Source organism: Colossoma macropomum, unplaced genomic scaffold, assembly GCF_904425465.1.
Source record: "Colossoma macropomum unplaced genomic scaffold, Colossoma_macropomum, whole genome shotgun sequence".
Taxonomy (NCBI): domain Eukaryota; kingdom Metazoa; phylum Chordata; class Actinopteri; order Characiformes; family Serrasalmidae; genus Colossoma; species Colossoma macropomum.
In genome coordinates, this window is record NW_023494808.1 from 12,138,739 (window position 1) to 12,166,706 (window position 27,968).

At 36.7% G+C, this 27,968-nt stretch overlaps 1 protein-coding gene across 1 annotated transcript in view; it reads left to right on the forward strand.

Moving 5' to 3' along the window:
- The window catches only part of meis1a (Meis homeobox 1 a), a 47,675-nt gene that overhangs the window by 1,359 nt on the left and 18,348 nt on the right, over window positions 1-27,968 (forward strand). Inside the window, exons 2-8 of the mRNA XM_036557689.1 lie at window positions 3,837-3,958; window positions 4,840-4,978; window positions 5,074-5,124; window positions 5,297-5,347; window positions 5,710-5,856; window positions 13,119-13,227; window positions 18,390-18,535. Of these exons, the coding sequence (XP_036413582.1) occupies window positions 3,837-3,958; window positions 4,840-4,978; window positions 5,074-5,124; window positions 5,297-5,347; window positions 5,710-5,856; window positions 13,119-13,227; window positions 18,390-18,535 (765 nt within the window). The remainder of the gene's footprint in view (window positions 1-3,836; window positions 3,959-4,839; window positions 4,979-5,073; window positions 5,125-5,296; window positions 5,348-5,709; window positions 5,857-13,118; window positions 13,228-18,389; window positions 18,536-27,968) is intronic.

Genomic DNA, 27,968 nt, shown 5'->3' on the forward strand with positions numbered 1-27,968 from the left:
CTCCTACAAGAAAACTACAAATTTCACCCTGCAGAGATATTTTTCTGCCCTCACAGTTCTACATGTGACCACGGTCTTTACTAAGGAACCCTGAAGAACCTTATTTAGGGTGTGTGGCTAACTTGTCTGGAGCAAAATCAGGGGCTTTCAGGCTTTTGCTGGCTTATTTTGGCTCTTTGTTTGCAGGTCTAGACAATGTTGAGAACAGCGTCTTCAATTGTAGCTAAAATTTAAATTTTTCTTTTAAACGTTTTTTTTTCTTTTTTATTTGACTGGACAGTCATGGTCAATCACTGATCTATTACAATCATCTAATTTAGGAGCTTTTAATTTTTGATATTTATATATTCATTTCAAATCTTATTTGTTGGCTGTGTTACACAAACGTTTCTTGGCTTTTTAAAAATGAGTTCATTGCTGATTTATTCGATAAAAGGAAATGAAATGACAGAAGAGATTAGCTAAAAAAAACGATATTTGTTCCAATCACTGCTTTCAGTGATCGGAACAAATACGGGTTATTATCAGAATATCACTCTATATAGAACTATATAGAAAAAGGAGTCTATATAGAACCATAAGAAAAAGGTTCTGAGACTTGTAACAATGGGGGAAGCCATTTTTGGCGCTACAGAACCATTTTTTAAAGAACCAACACGTTTGAGACTGAGACTAATTGCGGTTTCAGACCGAGCCGTTTAAAATATTGTTATTTATTGTTATTAATGTTACACTGTAAAATGGTTCAATGTTTTAACTTTAAAAAGTAAGTAACCTGGTAGCCTTAACATTTTGAGTTCACTGAACTGCTAATAGTAAGTTAACCGGACAGTAATTTTGCGTCCTGTTAAATTTTTATTTGAAGTTCTATGAATTCAAAATTTGTAACTTTTTAAAGTTAAAGCATCAAATCATTTTTACAGCGTACTGAATTATTAAACTGTTATGTATGTTATTGAGTGATTCTGTTTGTAATAGATTCTTTAGAGAACAGGTTTCCCATCACAGAGAACCATTTAACCGTGCAAACATTCAAATGGTTCTTTGGGTGCTCACTGTTTGCTACAGAACCCTTGAAGAGCCATGTTTTTAAGGGTGAGGAAAATTAGACACATATCAGACTGATGTGATCCAGTTGTAAACATGTAGTATGTTAAAGGAAATCTGAAATATATGTGTATATATATAATGTATGTATATATATATATATATATATATATATATATATATATATATAATATATATATATAATGTATGTGTGTATATATATATATATATATACATACATTTATATACACATACACACACACACACACACACACACACACATATATATATATATATATGACTAATTCTGATGCTGTTCAAGACTTTTTTAAAAACTTTGGTTAGAGTAAAAGTGCATTAGCTCAACTGAAGCACTCCTGCTAACCCGTCCTCCTCACCGGTGAAGACGGCGAAGCACTCCTCCATTCCTCGCGCGCTGAGAGCGTGTATGATTATAAGTGCGGAGGAAACGGTTGTTTTTTTATGACGCCACTCTAAACAGCGGAGCGAGTGCGCGCGCGCGCGTTACCGGCCTCCATCCTAAATGTAGTGTGAACGTTTCAGAGTCGCCGCCGCCCTTTGGTCTTTACTCCTCGCGCCGCGTTACTGAAGCCTGTTGATGTCGTTTTATTTAGTATATACACAGTCGTACGCAAAAGTTTGGGCACCCCTGCTCAAATGAGATATACATATTTTTAATGATGAAGTGAAACTGAGTTACACACCCGACGCACTTCTGCACACTTTGCTGCACCTCTGCTGTCTGTTCGCTGGAAAACACAAAACGTGGCCTGTGTAAAAGTTATGGCACCCTTTCTGTTTTATTGTAGAATGCGCTCCTAAAACGTATGTGTTTAAAAATAGCACATTCTGTCTCTAACTAGGCACATCAGTGTGTTCAGTTGGCGACGACACGTTTTTTTTGTTCCTTTTCAGACAAAATATATTGAAATATTTTAAGACCCAGTTATGGAAAGTACCATGTTGGGTTACTTTTAACACAGAATGTGCTAAATCAGAAAAGAATACGACAGAAAATGTGTTAAAATTGGTAACACAAGTTAGTGTGTTATTACTCAACACATCCCTTTCATAAGGCGTGTGCGTTATTAAGCTGTTATGTGTGTTATGTAATGTTATGTTGGCTATGTACGTCGCTGCATATGTTATTGAATTGTTAAAATGCTATGTATGTCATTGAATCGTTTTTGTAGAAGGTTCTTTGAACAGGTAGATACAACAGGGTTTCCATCATCTAACCGTGCGACACATTCAGATGGTTCTTCGAGAGTTCACTGAATTGCTAAAGAACCCGTTGTAGCTTCGCACCTCAGATCAGACCTGTGATTAATTTCTTTAAAGGTTCTTTAAAGAGTGCAACAGGTTCATCACAGTTCAACTTAAAAAGCAACAGTAAAACGTCATGTGTTCTCTGTGGAGGATGCGTTCACTTATTTTCACTTAGAAGATCAACAAAACAGGTCATTTGACCGGGGTGCGCAAACTTTCGCACACGACTGTATATGTGTGTGTGTTGGTCATTTACTGCTTTATCTATTTAAATGTCTATACTGTGTGAATGTACGTTGTTCCAGTATGTCAGTGTGTGTGCGTGTGTATGTGTGTGTGTGTGTGTTGTTGTTGTTGTTGATGTTTTGTTTATGTGCGTCTTGTGTGTAAATATTCACCCCCCTCTCGAGCCAAAAGGGTTCTTCTCGCGATGCCATAGAAGAACCACTTCTAATCTCCTCATGCGTGGTTCTTCAGAGAACGATTTGTGAAGAACCATTCTAAAGTAAGACCCTCCACAGAATGTAAAGAACCCTTAGACTGGCGAAGAACCTTTTGTTTATGCGGAAAACAGTCGTTGAAAGCTTCTTCACTCCTCACGTCTCTTAAAGAACGTGGTTCTTTAGGGAACCAAACACCACCTTGTTTTGTAGCATCGCGAGAAGAACCCTCTGTGGTGCTTCTTTTTTCCTTAAATAGTGTACAATACGAGGTTCTTTGACCTGGAACGATAGCGGAACGCTTCCTTTGGTGCTTTAATTAGCCAGTCAACCCCTGAAGAACCCCTTTTTAAGGGCGCAGTTGTTTTCTTATTATTTTTTATTTATTTCAGTACCAGGACTCCCTACACCCTCCCCCCCCACCCCCCACTCCCCCACCAGACTCTCTGCTCATGTCTTCTGCTGTTATATTAGCCTATTATTTTACTGTATTAAGAGTTTATTTACTTCAGTATTCGGCTCTGCTCTGTTTCTGTTCTTCTTACTGTTGATTATTTTGTATTGAGTCTGTATTCAGAACCCGGATCTGCCCCTTCTAGCCTCCCGCGAGACCGTGTGTGATGTCGTTTTCGTATTATTTATTGTTATTTATTTCCCCTCTTCCTCTTTTTGGTTTTCTGAGTGAAAGTGAACACGTCCCTCCATAGAGATGCGCACTTAAGTGGCATTTTTCATCATTATTTTGAGTTTAACAGACTGGAAACATAAAATGTGCCATAACTTTTTCACAGTCGCCACATTGTATGTTGTACTTTTTCTGATCTGTTAGATTCGGCAGATACGCGGTCACTGTGCATCACAATGTGCAGGAGCGTGTTCTCTGTAGAGGACGTGTTCACCGACTTTCACTCGGAAACTCAACCAAAAAAACGCGTAATTTGAGCAGGGGTGCACAAACTTCTACACACGCCTGTGTTCATACTCAGTGTGGTCGGTGTGTTCTGAGCGCCCGGGCTGTCCGCTTTGTTGAGTGTGTTGTTCTGCTGTGTTTGTGCTCAGTATCCGGACCCCCTGTACCCCCCGGACCCCCTGTACCCGGAGTTCTCGGCGGTCCGGCCGGTTCTCGGAGCTCCGCTCTCCGCCAGCGAGGCGCTCCGGCGGGACAAAGACGCGATCTACGGGTACAGACAGCGCGAGCGTTACACACACACACACACACACATACACACACACACTGTCACACAGTTTATCTACTTCAAACAACGAGCTTTTATCCCGTTAAATGTTGATCACTCGTTAAGCTGGAATTCTGACAACTTTACTGTCCAGAGTTCATCAGATAATACAGTGAATATGGATAATACAGTTAATGTAGCTCATATATATAAATGTATCGACATAGGTTACACTATGTCGATACACATTATTATTATTATTATTATTATTATTTGTCTTAGTGTCATGATAATCATCCACAATGTTATTATAACACACATAGCCTACACCAAACACGGTAAGGCAGAGCAGGTTTTAAATAAATAAATAAATAAATAAATAAATAAACATGAATTTGCTGAACTTACTCAAAAGTAAATTTCTTTACTTTAAAGTAAAAGTCGAACATTTCCAGCGTTGTTCAGAAATAATCTGACTTTATGATTTTATTTGTTTATTATTGGAGTTTAGTGAAGTATTTAAGTATTTTTAATGGAATCAGCTTTTAAAGTTAAAAAATCAAACATGTTCAAGGTCTGCGGGCTGATGCTCTTATTTTAATGACTGCAATTGTTTTTATTAAGACTACTATTTTTTTCTTCATGTCTTAATGCTAGAGTGATATATATATATATATATATATATATATATATATATATATATATATATATATATATATATAAATATAAATGGATAGATGTATAGATAGATAGATAGATATATAGATATAGATATGGATATAGATATAGATAATATAAACTAATGTAAACAGTAGTGTGTAGTATGGTATGTTTCTCTTTTTTAGTTTTGTTGTTTTTGTTTTTGTTTATTTTTCTGTTTTCTTCAGTCATCCTCTGTTCCCTCTGCTCGCTCTGGTCTTTGAGAAGTGTGAACTGGCCACGTGCACTCCGCGTGAGGGTGGGCTGGGGGGCGATGTGTGCTCCTCATCCTCCTTCGATGAAGACCTCAGCGTCTTCTCCAAACAGGTCAGAACCCCCCCCCTCAGGGCTGAGACTGAGTCAGTACTTCACCCGTATCTGCGTCCTTCACTTCATCAGAGTTTGTTCTGTCTGTGTTTCAGATCAGAGCTGAGAGGCCCTACTTTCAGCCCAACCCCGACCTGGATAACCTGGCAAGTCATAATCTGCACAGTAAACTGAATAAAATACGTGTATTATTATTATTATTATTATTAATATTATTAGTCCCAGTGTAAGACATGCTGTAGCTGGAATGTGAAATCTGAGTCCAACGGTTTGATATGTTGTCATCTGATTGATTTGATGTATGGTTTTGTTTCATAGATGGTTCAGGCCATACAAGTGCTACGATTTCATCTTCTAGAGTTAGAAAAGGTGAGAATCTCTTCTCTGCTGCTATTCAGGTGTCATATTATTATCATTATTATTATTATTATTATTATTAGTAGTAGTAGTAGTAGTATGTATTTAGTATCATTATCCTCAACATCAACGTTACTATTATTATTATTGTATCTCTTGATATCATTATAATAATCCAACCCAACGTTATTATTAATAATATTATTATTATTATTGTTGTTGTTGTTATATATTATCATTATCAACATCAACAAAAGTATTATTATTATTATTATTATTATTATTATTATTATTATTATTGTGGCTGTTTATATTCTCGTTGTTGTTATATGGTTGTTATTATTGCTGAACTGCGTGTGCTCTGGTTGCTGCAGGTTCACGAGCTGTGTGATAACTTCTGTCACCGGTATATCAGCTGCCTGAAGGGGAAGATGCCGATGGATCTGGTGGTGGACGACAGAGAAGGAGCCTCTAAGTCAGACAGCGAGGAGTTCAGCCGCAGCTCTGCAGGAACAGATCAGGTCAGCTGCTCCTCCTCTTCTCCTCCGCTGCTTCTCCTCTGCCGAGGCGCTCTCTTCACAGCAGTCTGAGCTCCGTAGTTCGCGCTGACGATCACGAGCTGAAACATCTGGGCTAATCCTAATATTGGAGCCTTGGAATGAAACGAGTGTTCGTTTTTTTCGTTTTTATAAAGTTTATGTGAACGCAATCATTACATGCAATAAAGCATTCATAAGGCATTATAAACGTGGCTATAAATATCTATAAAATGTCTTACCCTTTGCCTTATGCATTGTGAACATAACGCATTATAAATGATGTTATAAGACGTGTTACAATACAAATGGAAACAACTATAGGCTTTTATTCCATTCTAGATCAACTCATACGTTCAATCTTAAACAAGATGATTCTTTAGGGGTTCTTTAATCGATTCTATATAGAACCATAGGTTCTATATGGAACCATTTGCATGTTTAATTGGTTCTTTGCATGGTGAAATCGTTCTTCATATTGATGGAGAATGTGTTGTATATGGTTCTATATAGAACCTTTTTGAAAATGGTTCTATATGGCACCAAAAAAAGTTTTATTACTGTTACAATGTCTAGCTTCTAACAATAGAAGAACCCATTTTGGTGCTATAGAACCATATACAACACATTCTCCATCCATCTGAAGAACCATTTCACCATGCAAAGCACCACTTGAGCATGAACCTGTGGTTCTACATAGAACCATTGCCTTTACTAAGGAATCCTATAAGAACCATCTTTTTTGAGAGGGCTGATAAGAGAAATCAAGACAAGACTGGTCAAATGTTTATGACCAGGCGGGTTTGTTAATGTACTATGAAAGCTGAGACTTTGGCACAGACAGTATGACCTTATGAACACAGCTTGTGTAAAAGTTTGTGCACCCCCGGTCAAGATACATGTGTTGTTGATTTTGTAAGTGAAAATCAGTTAATAATAAATAACGTTAATAAAGTTAGCCTCCTCTACAGAGAACACACTTCATACACAATCACTGTTTATCTGCTGAATTTAACACACTGGGAAAAAAGCATAAGACATAAAATGTGGCCTGTGCAAAAGTTATGGCACACTGTGTATTTTCAAATATGTTATTTCAAATATGTTAAACTCAAATAAACAGAACACATAAATAAATGCAAATAAATAGAAATTATGCAATAAAATTAGCAGGAAAATGTCTTACTTGAGTGTGTTCTCTGTATGTGTTAACATATTTACACTTAGAAAATCAACAAAACATGCAATTGAGCAGGGGTGTTCAAACTTTTGCGTACAACTAATAAATCATAATGCGTAATAAACATAACTACAAATTATAATCCACTTTATGAACATTTATAGCTGTGTCTATAATGCCATGTGAACACATTATAACATAGATCTTTATAGACATGGTGTTCATAGAGTGTTATGAGATTTTTTTTTGGCCAACTTCCATCTCAGCTTTGAGTTAGAATCGCTGCTGTCAGAACAAAAGAACAAAACCTTGTATCTCCAATTTTGTCGTTTTTCAGTTTTTGACATAATTTGAAAATATCTGTTGTCCTTCACATTGTGTGTAAACTTCATGATGAACGGATCAAAGCAAAAGGCCCAAAATGACTTGGTAAAAAGTCTGGCTCCATTGACTTACATTAAAGGTAAAATATGTTTTTTCCTTCTCCTGTAAAGTTACCATTCAGAGATATGAGGTTTTGTTCCGACAACAGCGGTACGTAATTTTAATTGTGATTGCAGCAGAACAAAGTCTGATTCACAGCTGCGGAGCAGGTTTTAGAGGCGTAACATTACATTCTGATTGATACATTGATTTTAAAGGCAATGATATGATTCTATCTACACTGAAAAAGTGCTGCTTTGTTTTTAGTTGATTCAAATCAGTGCATCACTCTTTTCATTGTACATGCACTGATCAATATTAAGCAAACTTTCCCTTTAGATCACACTGTAGAGAAAACATCTTCACTGTTTTTTTATTGCATTGTGGTCAGAGTCGTGTATCTCCGTGTCACTGTGCTGTTCCTGTCAGTTTAGTTTAATGCAGAGCCTGATATCAGCAGAGGAGCGACTCCTGTTTCATCATGAGTTCTTAGCTTGTGTGTCATTGTTGAAGTTTGAGCTTGGTGTGAAGCTTTAGGTGTTTAACCTTCAGTTGAGCAGCCAGGCTTGTTGAGGTTAGATGTCCTGAGCTACACGTCTGTGCTTGACTAAGTAGTTGTAATTAGAGTCTTGCTGATGTATCAGTTGGCCGATACTATTGTCCGATACCGATGACCTGCAGTTTTGTTGGCATCAACAAAGATTTTGCAGATAATGACTGATTTTTTTAGTCACAACCTGAGATCAAGACTGAGCAACACCTTAAATACGAGTGAATTCTTGAATAACTGCTGTGGATTATTAAATAACTACTAGAAAGTATTCAGTAGCTGCTGTAAATCATTCAGTAACTACTATGAATTATTTAATAACTACTACAAATTGTTCAAAAACTACTATGAATTATTCAGTCTCCAATATGAATCATTCAATAACTACTTGGAAATGTTCTTTAACTATTATGAATTATTCAATAACTACTATGAATCATTCAGTAACTAATATGAATTTATAATAACTACTACAAATGATTCAAAAACTACTATGAATTATCCAACAACTACTATGAATTATTGCGTAACTTTGAATTTGTCAATAACTACTACTAATTATTCAATAATGGCTATGAATTTTTCAGGAACTGCTATATATTATTCAATAACTACTTGGAATTATTCTTGAACTATTAAGAATTATTCAGTAACTACTTCAAATTATTCAGTAACTACTATGATTTTTTCAATAACTACTATAAATTTTGCAATAACTATTATAAATTACTCAATAACTATTATGAATGATTCAGTAACTATTATAATTTTTAAAAAACTAATTACTTAACTATTATTAATTGTTCTTTAACTACTTTGAATTATTCTTTAACGGCTATGAATTTTTCAGTAACTACTACAAATTATCAATTAACATCTATGAATGTAATATGTCAGGTGCTTATGCTTATGAAATTGAGGTGTGGACCCTCCAAAGGGTCATTAGAGTTTAATACACACACATATGTCAATAGCCGCAATAAATTAGCATCATTTTACTGAAATCACAGAGTTACACGCTAATCAGCACTGATTTCTTAACTAGTCTATAGTAGACTGTGTGTACTCGAGACTCGAGACTTCAGTTACTGTGGGACTGAATATTTTTCTGTTAGCACTGCAAAAAACCTGGGTTAAAATATTAAAAGTTAGATGAAAAATCAAACTTTTGTTTTGCCCAAATACAGTCGATGTTTTATGATTTCTGATACTGTATGATGTACTGTTACCTACGAATGTGGACATATGTCTGTTGCACAGCTAAAAACAGTATAGCAGCAATTTCACAGAGTCAGAAACCACATAAGTCTGTCTGAGATGATTTAACAACTGCAGGTCCTCTGAGGCGAGTTAGCACGATGCTAACTGGTGTGCATGAGCTTCCATTATTTCTTAGCTACATTAGCCTCGTATCTCCAGCGCAAAGCTAAAGAAGCAAACTTCACCAAACACGTGTTGAAGTAAATTAGTTTAAATTTGATTGTATTACTTTTTATGTTGCCAAAGTATATCGCTTTACGGGAAAAATAAAACATACTTTGAGATTTGAAGCTAGTTTACGTCTGAGAAGGCCAAACTACTAAGCATACGCAGCTTGCAATCAGTTTGTATACGGTGTAGTTCTGGCTGTGGTCGTACAGTTTAGAGAAGATTTATAACTAGCAGCTGTTCTGGGGTCAGTGTGGAGTTTTATTTTTGCTACGGTTGGGACAGAATCGTGGAGGAAGCAGGTCAGGGATCAGCGCTGATATGTAACCTGAACAGCTTCACCCACTAATGATGTTCTCCACTGGGACCGAGCGGCTTACGGAAAACATTCTGGCATTTTCTGCTGAGCTGAAACGGCTGATTCGGGTCTACTGTGCTTCAAAGGCTTACAGACATACTTTACTGAGCTGTTTCTGAGTGAAGCCGCAGGTCACGACGGTTCTGTGTTTGATTTTCTGTGCGATGGAATAGTTATGTGTTTAAATAAGCTTTTGTGTATGAATGTCTCTCTCTCTCTCTCTTTTTCTCTCTCTCCTTGTGTGTTCAATATGTGAATATATATATATATATATAATATAAGTCAAAACAGCCATTCAATACGAGTTATTCATTTTTCAGAATCAGGAAAAAAAGCAAGAAACGTATATTTAATGGAAAATTACAACTATAAATGCAACTAAATCTTTCAGTATTTATTGTGTCCACTATTTACCTGGATTAGAGCTTCACCTCCAAAGTTCAGTCTTAGAAGTTGGTTTAACATTTTCTGCTTCTCACCATCCAAATAATCCCAAACACACTCAGTGATGTTGAGGTCTGGACTCTGGGGTGGTCAGTCCATTGTTCTGAGAAACACCAGCAGCTTCTTTGTTTGATGTGTCTCCTTTTCTCAGTAAGAGCTTCTTAACAGCTACACATCCTTTCAGACTCATAGTGCTGAGTGTCCCACAGTGGAAGGATGGACAGAAACTCCTGTGGATGTTTTCAGATCTGAATCAAGAGTGGAGCTTGATTCTCTCAAAGATGAAAGCTTTAAGTGCTGTTTACCTGATGGGGTCAGTTTTGGCATCTACCACGTCTTCCAGGTGGTTGTTAGGAGTCTCATTTTCTCTGTAGCTTTTAATCATTTTTAAACTGCAGTTTTGGGAACTTCTGTTTCTTTACTTATCCTCCTCCAACTTTCTCCTTCCTTATGCAAGTGAATTATTTTATATCTAATTTCCTCTTATCTTCTGTAAAATGTATATCTTGGACTTAGTGGCCATTTGACCGGATATTCAATAAATGAAGGGTAGTTTCCTCATAAAGATTGTGTGTGTATCTGAGTGTGTGTGTGTGTGTATGTGTGTGTGTGAGACAATATGGGGCGGTGTGTGTGTGTGCGTGTGTGTGTGTGTGTGTGTGTGTGTGTGCGCGTGCGCACATAAAACCGTACAGCATGTGTTGTATATTATCTCTTACAGCATATGTCTGGTATGCAGTTTCTTACAGTACTGGAGTAAATCATATATTACTAATATCTATTACTGAGAGTCTAAAGCAGAGAACAGGACTGTAACCCTCTGACCCTTCACTCAACTGGATTACGATACTTCAGCACCATGAAATTTCAGATGTCACCATGATTAGAGCTGATTATGATTCTTTAGGAAAAGATTTAAAGCATCGTAAAGTTTCAAAGTTAGCTATGATTCTTTCTGATTATGATTCTTTAGAAAACAATTCAAACATCAAGAACTCTGAAATTCCTCCACAACTCCAATCTACTACAATTCTTAAGAAACGATTCAAAGTATCATGAAACATTAAATTTGACTGCAACACGATTCAATTACAGATCTTTGGGAAATGATTCAAGGCATTATGAAATGTCTCTCCATGATTCTGTCTGATTATGATTTGTTAGGAAATGATTCAAAGCATTCTAAGATCCCAAAATTCACCATGATTCTGTCTGAATATGGCACTTTAGAAAATGATTCAAAGCATCATAAAATCCTAAGTTCATCATGATTCAGTCTGATTATGGTTCTTTAGGAAATGATCCAAAACATCATAAAATCCCAAAATTCACCATGATTCTGTCTGATTATGATTTGTTAGGAAATTATTCAAAACATTCTAAGATCCCAAAATTCACCATGATTCTGTCTGATTATGATTTGTTAGGAAATGATTCAAAGCATTCTAAGATCCCAAAATTCACCATGATTCTGTCTGATTATGATTTGTTAGGAAATGATTCAAAGCATTCTAAGATCCCAAAATTCACCATGATTCTGTCTGATTATGATACTTTAGAAAATGATTCAAAGCATCATAAAACCCCAAATTCACCGTGATTCTGTCTGATTATGATTCTTTAAGAAACGATTCAAAGCATCTTAAAATCCCAAAATTCAACATGATTCAGTCTGATTATGATTCTTAAGGAAATGATTTAAAGTGATTAGGAAATCTTTCATTTCTCCATGACTGAATCTGATTATGATTCTTTATGAAATAATTCAAAGCATCATAAAATCCTAAAATTCACCATGATTCTGTCTGATAATGATTCTTTGGGAAATGATTTAAAGCATCATAAAATCCGAAATTCACCATGATTCAGGCTGATTATCGTTCTTTAGGAAACAATTCAAAGCATCATAAAATCCCAAAATTCACCATGATTCAATCTGAATATGATTCTTAAGGAAATGATTGAAAGTATCTTAAAATCCCAAAATTCACCATGATTCAATCTGATTATGATTCCTTAGGAAATGATTTAAAGCATCATAAAAACCCAAAATTTACCATAATTCAGTCTGATTATGATTAGTTAGGAAATGATTCAAAGCATTATAAGATCCCAAAATTCACCATGATTCAGTCTGATTTTCATTTTATGAAATTATCCAAAGCATTCTAAGATCCCAATGATTCAAAGCATTATGAAATCTTTCATTTCTCCATGACTGTATCTGATTATGATTCTTTAGAAAATGATTAAAAGTATCATAAAATCCCAAAATTCCTTATGATTCTTTAAGCAACGATTGAAAGCATAATGAAAGCTCTCATTTCTCCATCATTGAATCTGATTACATTTCTTTAGGAACTGATTGAAAGCATTGAGAAATCTCTAATTTCACCACGATTGGATTCAATCAAGATCTTTTAAGCAGTGATTAAAAGTATCATAAATTAGAATCAGTCTGTTTCAACTGATTCGATTAGATTGCGAGTCTTTGGAAAGAGATCTCAAATTTCATCATGATAGGATTTGATTACGATCGTATCAAAATATCTTATCTTACATTTCACCACAATTTGATTCAGTCTGATTCATTAAACCAGTTCTTTTATGTCTATTAAAATTGAATGTTAAAAATACACTGAATACAGAAATGTTACTGGAGGAACTACTTACACAGTTGTGGAACATAGACCATAAAAGTATCCCAAGCTTTTATATTCATTTTTAGGCTTTAAAATATGCTCAGAAGCTGAATCTTCAGATCAATAAATTAATTTATTGTTATCAAAGGCAAATGTTTATTTCTCTCTCTCTCTCTCTCTCTCTCTCTCTCTCTCTCTCTCTCCATCCCTCTCTCTCTGTAGATGTGCTGGAGGGAAGATGACTCCGTCTCCGTCCACTCCACTGAAGGTCCTGCTGCTCCCTGCGGTGGACGAGCCGGTTCACTCAATGGAGACAACAGCAGTGAGCACGGTAAAGATCGCTTTACTTAGGCTCACAGTTTAAAGCTCAGTCGTGTGCAAAAGTTTATGTGCTCCTGGTCAAATGACCAGAATCATAATCAGTTCTAGTTGTGATGATTTTCTAATGCAAAAAAAAACAGTTAACACATCTTTTGCAGAGAACACACTTCTGTACATTTTAATGCACAATTACTGTTTATTTTCTGAATTTAACATTTCGGATAAAAAAATAAAAATAAAATGTGACCTGTGCAAAAGTTAGAGCACATTTTATTGTTTACCTGTTAAATTCAGCATTGAAGTGTGTTTTCTGTAAAGGTGTATTGACTTTTATTTAGAAAATCATCACAAAACATCTCATTTGACCAGGAGTGTACAACTGTACATAGATTTTACATAATAAAAGTCCCCTAATTTGTAAAATGCATCATTCCAATCATCGTCAGCTATATTTACACAACAGTTCAGCACAGAACGGAAAAACAAAAAATGTATTTCTCCACACACACACACACACACACACACACACACATGTACACACACACACACGCACATGTACACACACACACACACAGATGTACACTCACACATGTATTCCTGTCAGATTAGCATGAGTATTTGTGAAATGTTTGCTGGGTGCCAAGTGAAACAGAGCTGCAGAGGTTTTGTCATCTCCTGCACACGTTTACACTTTAGCACCACCCTGGGGGTCTTCTACTGCACACACACACACATACAGGAATGCAGGAACAGTGGTATTTTCAGTGTACAGTGAAGTCTGTTAGCTGCAGTGTAAGTATGTGTGTGTAGATTAGTGGGGAAATGGTGCATGGTGATATAAAGAGTCGTGTCCATGCTCCTCAGCGCTGTGCACCAAACCATGGCCAATAAAAACCAGAGCACACGCACTTCCCCAAAGAACGCACACACACACACACACACACACACACACACACACACACAGCTGCTAGCCTGCCTCCATCAGAATAACATACTCCCCTTAGTACAGAGAAAGAGAGAGAGAGACAAATGGGAGAGAGGGGATTAGTGATACTGAGAGAGAGAGAGAGTGAGAGGTAGAGAGAAATCAAGATCAACCGTGTTGAAATGATGTACAGTACTTTGCAAAAGTCAGAGACCACCTTTCATTTCTTTAATTTCTAGTCAGAAGGGCTTATTAAGTTATTAATTTTTGGGAGATGAATTATGATGAGATTTATGAAGAGATCATGTATAATATAATGGGTATGAGGACGTGCATGAGGAAGGGGAAAGTCAAGGAGAATGTGGCGCTCCACTCCTAACAACCTCGTAAGACCTGGTAGACAACAAAACTGTCTCCATCCGATAAACAGCACTTAAAGCTTTCATCTTTAAGAGAGAGGAGAAAATCAAGTCTGAATCTGAGTCTGAAAGGATGTGTAGCTGTCAAGGAGCTTTTACTGAGAAAAGAGCACAGACAAAAAAAAAGAAATCAAACAAAGAAGCTGCTGGTGTTTCTCAGAATAATGGACTGACCACCCCACTGACCAGTCCAGACCTCAACATCCCCGAATGTGTTTAGGATTATTTGGATTGTGAGAAGCAGAAAATGTTAAACCAACTTCTAAGTATAATGTGTGTTTTTAATTTTTTTTTCTGACACTGAATTTGGTTGTTTTGACTGAAAATAAAAATGAAGGGTGGTCTCAGACTTTTACACAGTACTGTATACATTTGAAAGAAGTTAGTTCAATGCATCACTTTTTTCAGTGGAAGCTCAAGGATAACACTGAATACTCTTTCTAATGTGTATGTGTAAATAGTGTGTGTGTGTGTGCGTGTGTGTGTGTGTGTGTGTGCACTCCTGGGCCTGATGGGCTCAGTGTAAACACGCATAACTGCACAAACAAACTGAAGCAGTACAGACCAAGCTTTACAGCACAGTGTGTGTGTGTCTGTGTGTGTGAGAGTACATTTGTTCCACTGTGTGTTACCTAGGCTGGCTCTAGCATTTTTGGGGTCTTAAGTAGGTTTTTATAGGGGCTTCCCATCTTGCTAGCTGATGTACTCTAAAATTAAAGGCTAACTAATCATTATGACTACCACAGTCTGTCTACATCATGCAAATTCATAACTGTATATTTTATCTACTAGTGATGATTTGAAGCTGTTTGGGCTTCAAATAAGTCACAGTTTAAATTACAGACAGCGTTCTCAGAGTTCTCCGCGTTCTCAGCACTCTCAGCGTTCTCAATCCAGGGATCTCACCACACAGTTTTCTTACCTACTTATTACTTAAGCTTAGTTCAATCTAACCCTGGTGGCCATGGCGACAGTGTTGCTTTATTACCGTTACATTCTTTACATTCTACACATTTAGGTAATATGATTCATTTTCCCTTTTTGGCGACTCCTCCTCATGTTTCATGGCTTTTGTCAAAAACATGACAGTTTTATGTGCATGCATACGAGGATTACTCACAGCCTGAGTATCTAAACCTGGATTAATCACAGCAGTTATTAATATGTTAAAATCGGGAATGAAAAACAGCACAGCACATTTAAAAACCTAAACTTAGTCATCCTAGGCTAAAGCATACTGCCAAAACCAGCATCAAAAATGTTTATGGACAATTTATGTCTTTTTTTATTTATTTTTGGTCTTGGAAATTGATAGAAAATGACACACTCTGCTCTATCAAGGAAGAGATCTTACTTTTACACATCCTCATATTGTTTGTCAATCACATAAACAAATCTTTACATTTTTTGAATGCAGCTGGAGCTTTAAATTCAAACCCCTGCACCAGACCTGTAACTCTAATAACTATAACTAAAATTTAGAAAGGTTGTTTTTGTGTAAAAGTGACTTCCACCACATAGTGAATGAACTAACTGCTGAATATATTGTCACTGTGCAAAGATCCATCTGCTTTGGTAACTTTACAGGAGAGGGCAAAAACATTCTTTACTTTCAATGTGAATCAATGAAAAGAGATTTTGTTCCAAACAGTTTTGGAGCATTTCTGTTAGTTGAATTCGAACAATGTAAAGGACACCAGCTGAGCTCAGATGGTGTAGAAAAATGTAAAAATATGTGTATTACACCGTCAGTTTGTGAAAATACATCCCATATCAGCATGTTTTACAGTTATTTTATTTCATATACCTCTTTCTCTCTGCTTGTCTCTTTTACGCTCTTGCTTCTTATTTCTCACTGTTTACTGAAAAGATCATAAATGGTATGAAAGTCTGTTTTTACCAAACCCCAGCTAACAGGAAATCAGGCTACTCATACTATTAATGAGACAAAAAAAATCCAAAAATAAAATACAACTTCTTGTACCTGTTGATTTCTAAATTCCATTATGTGAAATAATGCCATCAATATGCTAGTTCACTTTTTCATGCGCATAGTTAACACAATACAGCAACTTACCTTCCATTAATTTCTCATTTGGTCGCTTATATAGCCATCTAAGGAGCTTGTAACTTTAGCCTAAACTGATCAGCTACTGAAACTAGACTAAAACAGGCTGATTTAGCTAGCTAGCTAGCAATGTCCAAATAAAAAAAACAAATTATGAAGTTTGCATTTTACAAAGATAATCTGTTAATTTCCTCATAAAGAGATAAAAACAAAAGCTTTCCAAACCTATCAAGGACTGTGGTGCCTTAATGCTAGCTATAGACATGATGGGTGCTGATAATTTATTGAAGGCTTGAGGCAATGACAGATAGCAATGGTTCTTAGCAGCGATAGGAGGACTATAAAAGAAAAAAATGGAGCTTGTCAGACAGCATAATGATTTTGTTGGCCATACAGTGACAAAAAAAAACAGAATAAATCAGATTTCACTCATGTTAAAATATGCTGCTTAATGAATATCTTTCCTTATTTTTGTGGCTGGGCCTATGATCAATCTGAGTAGGGCCTACACAGGGCTAAGCTCCTGAAATCACAGCCTGAGTATCTAAACCTGGGTTAAAGTGTCTAAACCTGGATTAATCACAGCCTGAATATCTAAACCTGGATTAATCACAGCCTGAATATCTAAACCTGGATTAATCATAACCCGAAGATCTAAACCTGGGTTAATCACAGTCTGAGTATCTACACCTGGATTTATCTCAGTCTGAGTATCTACACCTGGATTAATCACAGGCTGAGTATCTACACCTGGATTGATCTCAGTCTGAGTATCTAAACCTGGATTAAGCACAGCCTGAATATCTAAACCTGGATTAATTTCAGTCTGAATATCTAAACCTGGATTAATCATAGCCCGAAGATCTAAACCTGGGTTAATCACAGTCTGAGTATCTAAACCTGGATTAATCACATGCTGAGTATCTACACCTGGATTTATCTCAGTCTGAGTATATAAACCTGGATTAATCACAGCCTAAATATCTAAACCTGGGTTAATCACAGTCTGAGTATCTAAACCTGGGTTAATCACAGTCTGAGTATCTAAACCTGGGTTAATCACAGTCTGAGTATCTAAACCTGGATTTATCTCAGTCTGAGTATCTAAACCTGGATTAATCACAGTCTGAGTATCTAAACCTGGATTAATCATAGCCTGAGTATCTAAACCTGGGTTAATCACAGCCTGAGTGAAAAAAATCACAGTTTAATATGTTAATTTTAGTTTTGCCTTAGTACTGGAAACATATGCATGAATTGATATTTAAAATACTAAATTAACTTAAATTTACCTAAAAACTGAACATTAAGTAGCCTGGTAAATTTACAAAACAACATCTGTGTCTTACATTTTATTCTGTAAACTTATCTTCTGAAGTTCAATGAACTAGTCAGCTATGACTTTTTAAAGTGAAATAACAAATCTTTTTTCACAGTGTACTAAACATTTTTGGAACCAGTTTTGATAAGTAAATTTATTATTCTAATCCACAAGCTCTACAGCCATTCTCATAGTTACAGAAATGTTAATATGGTACATTTGATGTTATGACTATCACTAAAAATGGTGTTATTTACAATGTTAATGTTTGATTGTTCTTAATGCCAATACATTTTAAAACATTTAATACCCTCTACCTAGCCTTTCACAATTTATTACATGTTAATAAATGTTTATTACTCTACTATAAGCTATTAATAAACCACTCAGTTGTCTGTATGTATTAATGGAACACTATTTTTGTTTTATTTTCTAACAGGTGACCTCTTAGACCACAGTGCTGCATCTCCAAGCACAGGAGATGACGATGATATGGATAAGGACAGAAGAAACAATAAAAAACGAGGGATTTTTCCTAAAGTAGCAACCAACATCATGCGAGCATGGCTGTTCCAGCACCTAACAGTAGGCACAAATATTTAACTCTCTGCCTAATTCAAAAGGTTTATGCACTGCAGTATAAACATGTTCTCAAGTTTTATAACAAGCTTATAAAGCTGAAGTTAAAAAGTGCTGCATTGAATTCGCTTGATTCAAATGTGTACATCATTCCCACATAAATAAAATATACTAAATCAACAACACTTGTTCTTTTAGTTTACTGACTTTTGCCAGTAACTGTGTCGAAATATGTAATATGTTTTATTCATGTGAAAAGAATGTACAATCAAGATAATTCAATGCATCATTTTATAACGCCGTAAGGAATGGTTTGGTGAAAATATCAAATGTCCACAATTTTGCACTTACCTCAGATGTAGTTGACCAGTGAAGTCATGTTTGGTGTCCAAATTTTGCTTCTTTATTTAAAAACTGACACTATGTTTACTGTTTGTTAACAAACAGTAGAAGTCAATAGTCACCCAAATTTTTTTCTGGAAATACAGCCACAAAACCTCTCTCAAACTGCGTCCAGGTGTTTATTAAGGCCAAAAAGACTTGCTGATGTGGTTTAGAGAACAATATGACTTAAGGGAGATATAAAAACAAACTTTACCATGTAGCTGATTTATGGAAAAGATTTGGGCAGCTGATGACTTCTAGTGTTTGTTAACAATGTTAGCCCCATAGTTCCAGTTCTAAGCTAAAGAAGCTAAATTTATACACCAAACATGTCTTAGCTGAATGACTACATCTGGGTTGAGATGAAAATTGTTTCAATTTCATTTCTTTTTTTTTTGTGGTTCCTTTACGTGCATATAAATGACTGTATTGCGTAATGTAGATGTGGCCTATTTGAGTTTAGTGTACAGACTTTAGTTTACTTACAAATTTGAGTTCATCAGATGAGTCAGAGCACATATTTAGTATGTGAGATTACACACGAACACATACACACTCTCATTAATACAGACACACACACACTCACACACACACATACACACACACACACTCTCATTAATACACACACACACACACACACTCATTAATACACACACACATAAATGATGTAAAATACAGGCTCATACACTCGTGGGTAACAAATCCTCATTTGGAGTCTCCTGGTACATTATAATGTGCTATGGCCTGATGAACCCTCCTGCAGGCCTGAAATATAATCATAATGCTTGTTGTATTCAAACTCTGCAAGGAGTGTAGTAGTACTCATTTCATTGTTATGTTTTGGGTGGAAACAAAGAGGTTAAATTCTTGAAACACCATTCAGGGTCTGGTATCTGTGCAGCCGAGCAGGCTCTTCCATTGGTTAGTACTTCAGGAGCTGAACTGAAAGCTTCTGATTAAGTGACTTTAGTGGGTTTATGCTGTAATTCTAGGTGGTTGGTAGGGTAGCTATGCTGTTGCTATGATGTTCCTGATGGTAGTTAGGGCATTGCTTGAAAGGGGTTAGGTGGTTGCTAGGTCACTGCTATGGTGTTGCTAGTTGACTGCTAAAGTGTTGCTAAGCAGTTATAAAGGATAACCAAGGTGGTTGCTGTAGTATTTCAGGTGATTGCTGGCATGTTGGTAGTGCTAAGTTATCTTATGTGGTTTCTAAGGTGTTGCTACATTGTTGCTATGGACTCTTTGGTTGCTAGGAAGTTGCTGTGGTGTTCCAGGTGGTTGCTATGGCATTCCAGGTGGTTGCTAGGCAGTTGGTATCTCTGGTGGTCGTTAGACTGTTGGGATACTAGCAGAAATTAGCATTATCAAAAAAGAGTTTCATTTTAAAATGACTGTTTTTGGTACAGACAACATTAAAGGACCTCACCAGTATCTTCCTAAGCTTCTTAAAAATGAGAAAGGTCCTAAGAAAAACTCTATGTCAGATTAATGATGTGTTCTTAAACCGCAGAATTGTTCTCACCTTTGTGAGTGTGGGTAGATTCTGTTCTTCCCTAAGAACAAATCCCAAATAAGAAAACACGGGTGAATCTCAGAATCTTCGTGAAAACTGCGTAAGATGGTTTTACGAAGAAAGTTTCTTCTTAAGAACAGTTAGTAAATGAGGCCCTATAATATGAACTCTCTCTGCATTCTCTAATAACCTTGATCATGTGGTTTCTGACGCGGTATGACTCATTATCTGTTCTCTGTAAACATGGACAAAAGGAAATCTTTGCACTCTTTTACTTTTTTTTTTATAAAAGCTATATTGCTTGTGAAAAAGGAAAGCATTTCTCCTCATGGGAAAGCAGCCAAATGTCTCTACAGTAGACATTTGGTCTCCTCAATGAGCTAAATACACACGTACACTCACACAGGCGGTAATATGCGCAGGGTAATTAGTGTGTAATTTGCCACCCTCCTGTTAGCAGATGTGTAGCAGAATGTGCTAAGCCCCCCCACCAGCACTGAACAGAAACAGCAGCAGCATTCAGCTCTGCGCTTCTTTCACATCTCACCGTTTTCATGGTCTGTATTTCAGTTATTATTGCTGTTTTTTTTATATCGTTTAAATGAGTCAGTTTTTCAAGAAATTTCATGTACATTTAATTTGCTCTCTGTATCGACAGGTTGACTTTTTTCTTTTTCTTTTTTGAATAAAACAAAAAACAAGAACACAACAAAACATGAATTAGCTGTTTCTTTTCCTTATTTTCCTTCTGATTCAAACCAAATCAAGAAGGGGAACGTTTATGAACAAACTTGAAGTTGTCTTGACAAAGCCAGTTAAAATGCTTGAAAAGTTAACACAGTTATAGAAAACTGCTGATTATTTAACTTTAGTGGGTTTATGTTGTCATTTCAGGTTTTTGCTAGGGTGTTGCTATGCAGTTGATATGGTATTCCAGGTGGTTGCTAGGTCATTGCTATGGTATTGATTGTTGGTCACCATATGACTGCTATAGTATTTCTGGTGGTTGCTGGCATGTTGGCAGTGCTAAGTTATCCTAAGTGTTGCTACATTGTAGCAATGTTTTCAGGTTGCTAGGGAGGTGCTATGGTGTTACAGGTTGTTGCTATGGCATTCCAGGTGGCTGTTAGGTAGTTGCTATGGTGTCTCTGGTGGTTGTTAGGCTGTTGTTCTATGTAGTTAAAATGCTACTGCTTGCTATGGTATTCCAAGTGGTTGTTAGGACATTGCTAGGTGGTTCCAATGGTATCTGTGGTGGTTGCTATGTAATTGCTATGGTAGTCCATAGCTGCTGGAAAGCTTGTGAATTTGTATGCACTGTGACTGATGGTCAGTATGAGAGGTGTCCATAGTGACATAATTTGTTGCAGTAAGATTTGAATTTTCTACCATTAAATATCCGATCCGCTGTTGTCAGAACAAAACTTCTTATCTCCGTTTTTCTCATTTCTCAGTTTTTGACATCATTTGAAAGCTCCCGTCGTCCTTTACATTGTTTATATTATATATAAACAATGTAAAGGACAATTTATATTTTTTATGATGAATGGACCAACAGAAATAACCCCAAATTACTCTGAAAAAAGTCTGGTTCCATTGACTTACCATAAAAGTAGAGTAAGGTTTTTCCTTCTCCTGTAAAATTACCATTTTGGAGACACAAGGTTTTGTTCTGACAACAGCAAATTTCCTACACTGTACAAAAAACTTATATCTGGTCAGTTCAAAAAGCACAACTACACCATCGGTTCAGCCATAGATTCTATGATTGTGCCAAGTTTGCTGGTTCTAACTTGAAAGTTGTAGGAGGAAAAAGTGTTTACATGTTCAGCATGGAGTAATAAGTTGAAATGAGGAACCGTGAACCAGCTTAAGAAAATATCTAGTACTTAATTTCAGTACTGCATTCAGCTTTGGTCAGAACCACAGTCCAACAATTCCACAACAAACCTTTCAGTGTCAATGTCTGTTTTGACCCTGGAGGGTTCAACGGGCTCAGGTAGCTAACTTTGGTAGCTAGAACTGCATCTTTGAAGAACATCAGATCCTAGTTTAACAAGGTCACAGTTAGAAATATGGCAACTGACAATTAATAAGTTTCATATAATCACATTCATGCCAGCTTGGACTGTAAGAACACTTGATTTTAAACTTTGTCCAGCAGGAATTTACAATAACCACACCCCCTCAGCCCCTCAGCCAATGAGAGAACAAACCTATTTTATACTGTATATAATTTACCAATTTGCTATGTTAATTTTTAAATGAAATTAACATGAATTGTATTTTTTAAGTATTTTAAAAACTCAACCTGAAATCTAGACCTTTATTTGTGTATTGATTTGTCTTTTTGTCCCTCGCCCACCACAAACATTGCACTTTGGCACCCTGCGACAAAAAGTTTGGGCACCCTTGATTTAATATTAATTTAAGTCACACACAGTCAGTTTCCCTGACAACAAAACCACAGTGTGGTAACAGAAACTGTGACTAAGTGCCTGATTATTGTATTGTTGAGCTCCGGCTGTTCTCTCTTTCTGAAAACACGGGGTAACTCTTTACTTCAACCCTGTAACATCATGTCTGACACTTAAAATAAATGGTTCTTCAAGGGTTCTTCGGTAAAGGCAGTGGTTTATTTAGAACCATGAGTTTTATATAGAACGATTTCATGCTTAGACGGTTCTTCACATGGTGAAATGGTTCTTCAGACGCTTTCATGATGCAAAGAACCCTTTAATCTTGCAAAGGGTCCTTTGAGTGTTCATGGTTCCATATAGAACCATTTCTTTTACTAAAGAACCCATCCTTTTAAGAGTGTATTTCTCAATATAGAACCTTTTTGAAAATTGTTCTGTATAGCATCATAAGCTTGACATTGTAACAACAGCAGAATCATTTTAGTGCTATATAGAACCATTTTCAAAATAGGTTCTATGTAGGACAATACACAACACATTCTCCATCAATATGAAGAACAATTTTACTATGCAAAGAAATATGTAAGCATGAAATTTTCTATATAGAACTCATGGATCTAAATATAACCGTTTCTTTCACTAAAGAACCATTGAAGAACCATCTTTTTAAGATCTTTGTATATATTTCTATATAGAGAGAATTTTGGAAAATGGTTCTGTATAGCACCATAAGCTTGACATCGTCACAACAGCTGAACCTTTTTGGTCCTATTTTCAAAACAGGTTCTGTGTAGAACTGGATACAACACATTATCCATCAATACAAAGAACCATTTCACAAAGAACTACTTCTTGTTCTACGTAGAACTCATGGCTCTAAATATAACCATTTCTTTTACTAAAGAACCCTTGAAGAACCATCTTTGAAATACAAATTGAAAACTACTTCTTTTCAGTAAGTAATGCACGCATTGAATCACACTGGAGCTCACTTACTCATTGTGTTCTGTACATACAGCAGATACTCAGTATTTTTAGGCTCTAGAACGTGTGCTTTATTGTAAAAGAGAAATGTAGTGACACTGCCAAAGTTTGCTAGCACCCTCAGAGGCTCAATAGGGGTCAAGAGTCACTAGAGGATACTAGAGAATTCCTCAGTTAGTCAGCTCGCTCGTGTCCCGTCCTCCCGTCCACCGTACGCATTCCAGCAAACCCATTAAAGCCCATTTCTCGAGTTCCCTTTGATGTCACAAGATCCAAAATATGAAAAGAAAAATGTAATTCATCTTTCATTCGGCCACCCCGCCTGTCCCCTAAATTCTTTGTGGACACTTTTTCTACTCGCCCTGATGTTTATAAATTTAATTTCGCTGACCTACGCTTGCTGATTATTCCTTAATTTCATCTTCGGGGTGTCTGTCAGAATCATAGGCGCCAGGCTAATTAACAGATTTGTGGTCTTACACATGATACACAACAGCAATGCGCATTAGCTCAGAGAGCAGCAGGGCTGTCCCTTTCATGACTGACACAGAAACAAGCTTTTATTACCAGCCTTTTTTTTATCTCCAGCTAAAAGATTTTTGGCCTGCACTTTTTCTGGCCTCCCTTCTTTCTTACTTTGTCTTTGCTGGTTTAAGGCAAAGTCACAGTAAGGCCACATACGGCTCGTTCAGCCAAATAATCGAAGCATAGGAACATTAGCTAGCTGTGGATAGAAATCTCTCAGAAAAAAGGTGCTAAACTGTCATTGGGGCAGTGCCCCTCTTGTCACTGGGGTGGGACCCTCAAGGGTACATCTCAGTACCTTTAGTCAGGGAACATAATTGTACTATAAATCCATTGAAATGATATTTTCTAAGTTGTACTGACTCCACACACCCCGTCTCGTCTCCAGGCTTTTTATTTTATTGCTCTGTTTTAAAACATGAGGTTATGAAATTGGACTTTAAAACCACTGTTGTACCTTCAAGGGAACAATTACATTGTTTTTACCTTGAAGAATGAAAAATGTACCTGCACAACACCTTTATATCCAACAGTGTACAGTGGGGTCCAAAAGGCTGAAACCACATTTAAAATCTGGGATTGTTTTCATTTTATCTTGAAAAATAAACCAGAAAACATTTTAGAATAATAATAAAAAAAAAAAACCAATGAAGAACTATGGGTTCTATTTAGAATAATATCATACTTAAATGGTTCTTTGTATGGTGTAAATGGTTCCTCAGATTGATGGAGAATGTATTGTACACTCTTAGCAAAAAGGCTTATATATAGTACCAACAAAAGGGTTCTTTGGCTTGTAACAATGGTGGAACCCTTTTTGATGCTAAATAGAGCCCTTTTCAAAAAGATTCTATATAGAACCACCCACAGCACATCATCCATCAATCAGAAGAACGCTTTCATGATGCAAATGCAAAAGACCACATTCAAAATTTAGGATTGTTTTCATTTCATTTTGAAAAATAAACCAGAAAAACGTTTTAAAAAACAAAAAAACAAATAAAAGTTATGACAAATAAAATGAAGAAGAAATATTGAAGGGTCTGCACTGTTTCTGGGTCACTATTCACACACACACACCCACACACACACACACACACGCACACACACACACACACACACCACACACACACACACACACACACACACACACACACACACAAACACACCCACACACAAACACACCCACACACACATTAAGTTGCTCATCCTTCTGGGTCATGGGGGGTGCTGGAGGCTATCCCAGCGGTCATTGGGCGGAAGGCAGGAAACAACCTGGACAAGTGCCACTATTCAAATTTTTAAAAATGCATGTTATTAACCAAATTCAGGCCTTCATACAAAAAGATCTGATTTTTTTAAATCTTCCATTAAATCTTCCAATTCTTCCATAGAAGCACATGTTCACATGATTCTCAGGTGGATTTGATCTACTCATCAGAGACTTTTGTCTCTGCCAGCTTGAATGTTCACGATTAATAAAAGCAAAAAGGGGACAAATACCATGAAATAAAAAAATTCAGGCTAAATATTTTACAGATTTTACTTTTTACTCAAATTGTTATGCTGATAATATTATTTGTAATGAAACATTTTGATTTAAATTAAAAAAGAATTCAAAACAGATGAACTCCTACTACTGGTCTGAGACTTTTTGTCCCCACAGTATGTTCAGAAGATACTGCACATCAGCTGTTCCATCAACTTTCTGCACAAATTGCAAAGTAATTATGTCATTTATTGCAACAAAACTGTTGCATAAGTGTTGGTTTATTGATCAAAATAGTAGTGTTTGGCATGTTTATGCTATGTTTCACCTTAAATAGTGCGGTGGTTAAAGAAGTTGCCAAACATGAAGTTCAGCCTCATTTGCTTTCCTGTGCCGATCTTCAAGGGTGTGTTTAAACAATTTGAGCGGCAAAAGATCAACAGTGAAAATGTCAGCAATGTTTAACTGTTTCACAGTTTCTGTGAGGGACATTAGACGAGATTTGTAAACTTTGTTCATGTTGAGCATCAAGAGGAGATACAGCTCCTCCGGTACCGGCTTGATACCACTTGAAACCATGACCTCCAGCTCAATACCCTGAATACTTCAACACAACAGAAGATAAAAGGAAAGTTCCTGCACGCTGTAGCCACAGAACGCTTCTGTTTATTGAACTGCGTCAGTTGTGAAAGGGATAGTCTTGCCAGTCTCTGAGCTTTATGACAGAAGAACACCAATTTTCTCAAGTTAAACACTGTGGAAATAAAACCTCATATCTCCAAAAAAGTAACGTCACAGGACGAGGAAAAACGTTTTAAACTTTTAATGGAAGTAAATGGTTCCTTTTTTTCCAAGTAATTTTGGACCTTTTCTGTTGGTCCATTCATCATGAAATTTTGACACATCATTAAGGGCAACTGACCTTTTCAAATTATGGCAAATGATGAAAAACAAAAGGTTTTGTCCCGACAGCAGTGGAATGAAAGACCGGTGAGAACCTGTGAGAGCCAAGCTGAACTGAATGGAAGGATAAAAATACAAATGCAGTATATTTTCTTATAATTGTACACAGCTAAACAAGCAAGTAATCTTTTCCCTGCTGCCGTGTGCCATGTTTTCTCTAAAGCACGATTGTTCATGTGAAATTCCGCGAGATCTCAGACTCTCAGATGGGGTTGTTGGTTGGGATTATGGTTCACCAGTATAATCTGAAGTTGTGTATTGTTTTTCTTGGGCAGCTCCTGTAGCACTGGGGACTTTGATGACTATAGGCCAAAAAAATCAATGGAATCTGTCATCAATGTGGGGGTTCCTCACTATTTTCAACACCGGTTAGGATTGTAAAAGTCCTGTAATGTGGGCCAGCCATCAGTAGAAGATCGCCAAAGGAATCTAAATGTAATTACGAACCTAACTAGGCAATTCATTATGTAATTATGCAGTTATATATAAACAATTCTGTAAAATAATTCAATTTCTCTAAAGGTTTGTTTTTGTTTTTAAATTTTTTTGGCATGGATCTGGCTCATATTTTTAAACTGTGTTGTGTTGCTGGGGTATAGGGTTTGCCACTCACTGCCACAGCCCATGCAAATGCCGCCTGTTTCTCTTTGAAGTGCTGAGACATTTGGAAGCAATGAAGGAGACTCTATTAGTGTCACTAAGGTAAATGGGTGAAAACTGTGAGGAGGTGAGGGAGGGAGGTGGGGGATGTTTGAAGCCAGGGTGGTGGTGGGGGTTGTAGTGGAGTTTTTTTTTCTTTTTCCCCCATTGCGAGGCTTGTAGTGTGGGTACAGATTTTCGGCGCCCCTCCCCACCTCCCTTTTTCCCAATCTGTCCAGGGTCGAACTCACTGTTATCAAAACATCATCCATTACGGAGTTGACAGCCTCACAGGAGGACCCAGGGGCCCTACGAAAAGCCATGGGGAATTTCCGTCACCGTGCAAGGCAAAAAAGGGGGGATGAAGGAAAAGAAAAATGAAGGAGAGAATGAAAGAGAGGAGAGGTGATCCATCAAGACCACTCGTTTTTTTCCCCTCTTTGAGGTGGTAAGGCGAGACTGGTGGAGTAAAGAGAGACAGAGAGGGCAAGGGACTGTCAGAAAAGGCCTGGCTTAGAGGAG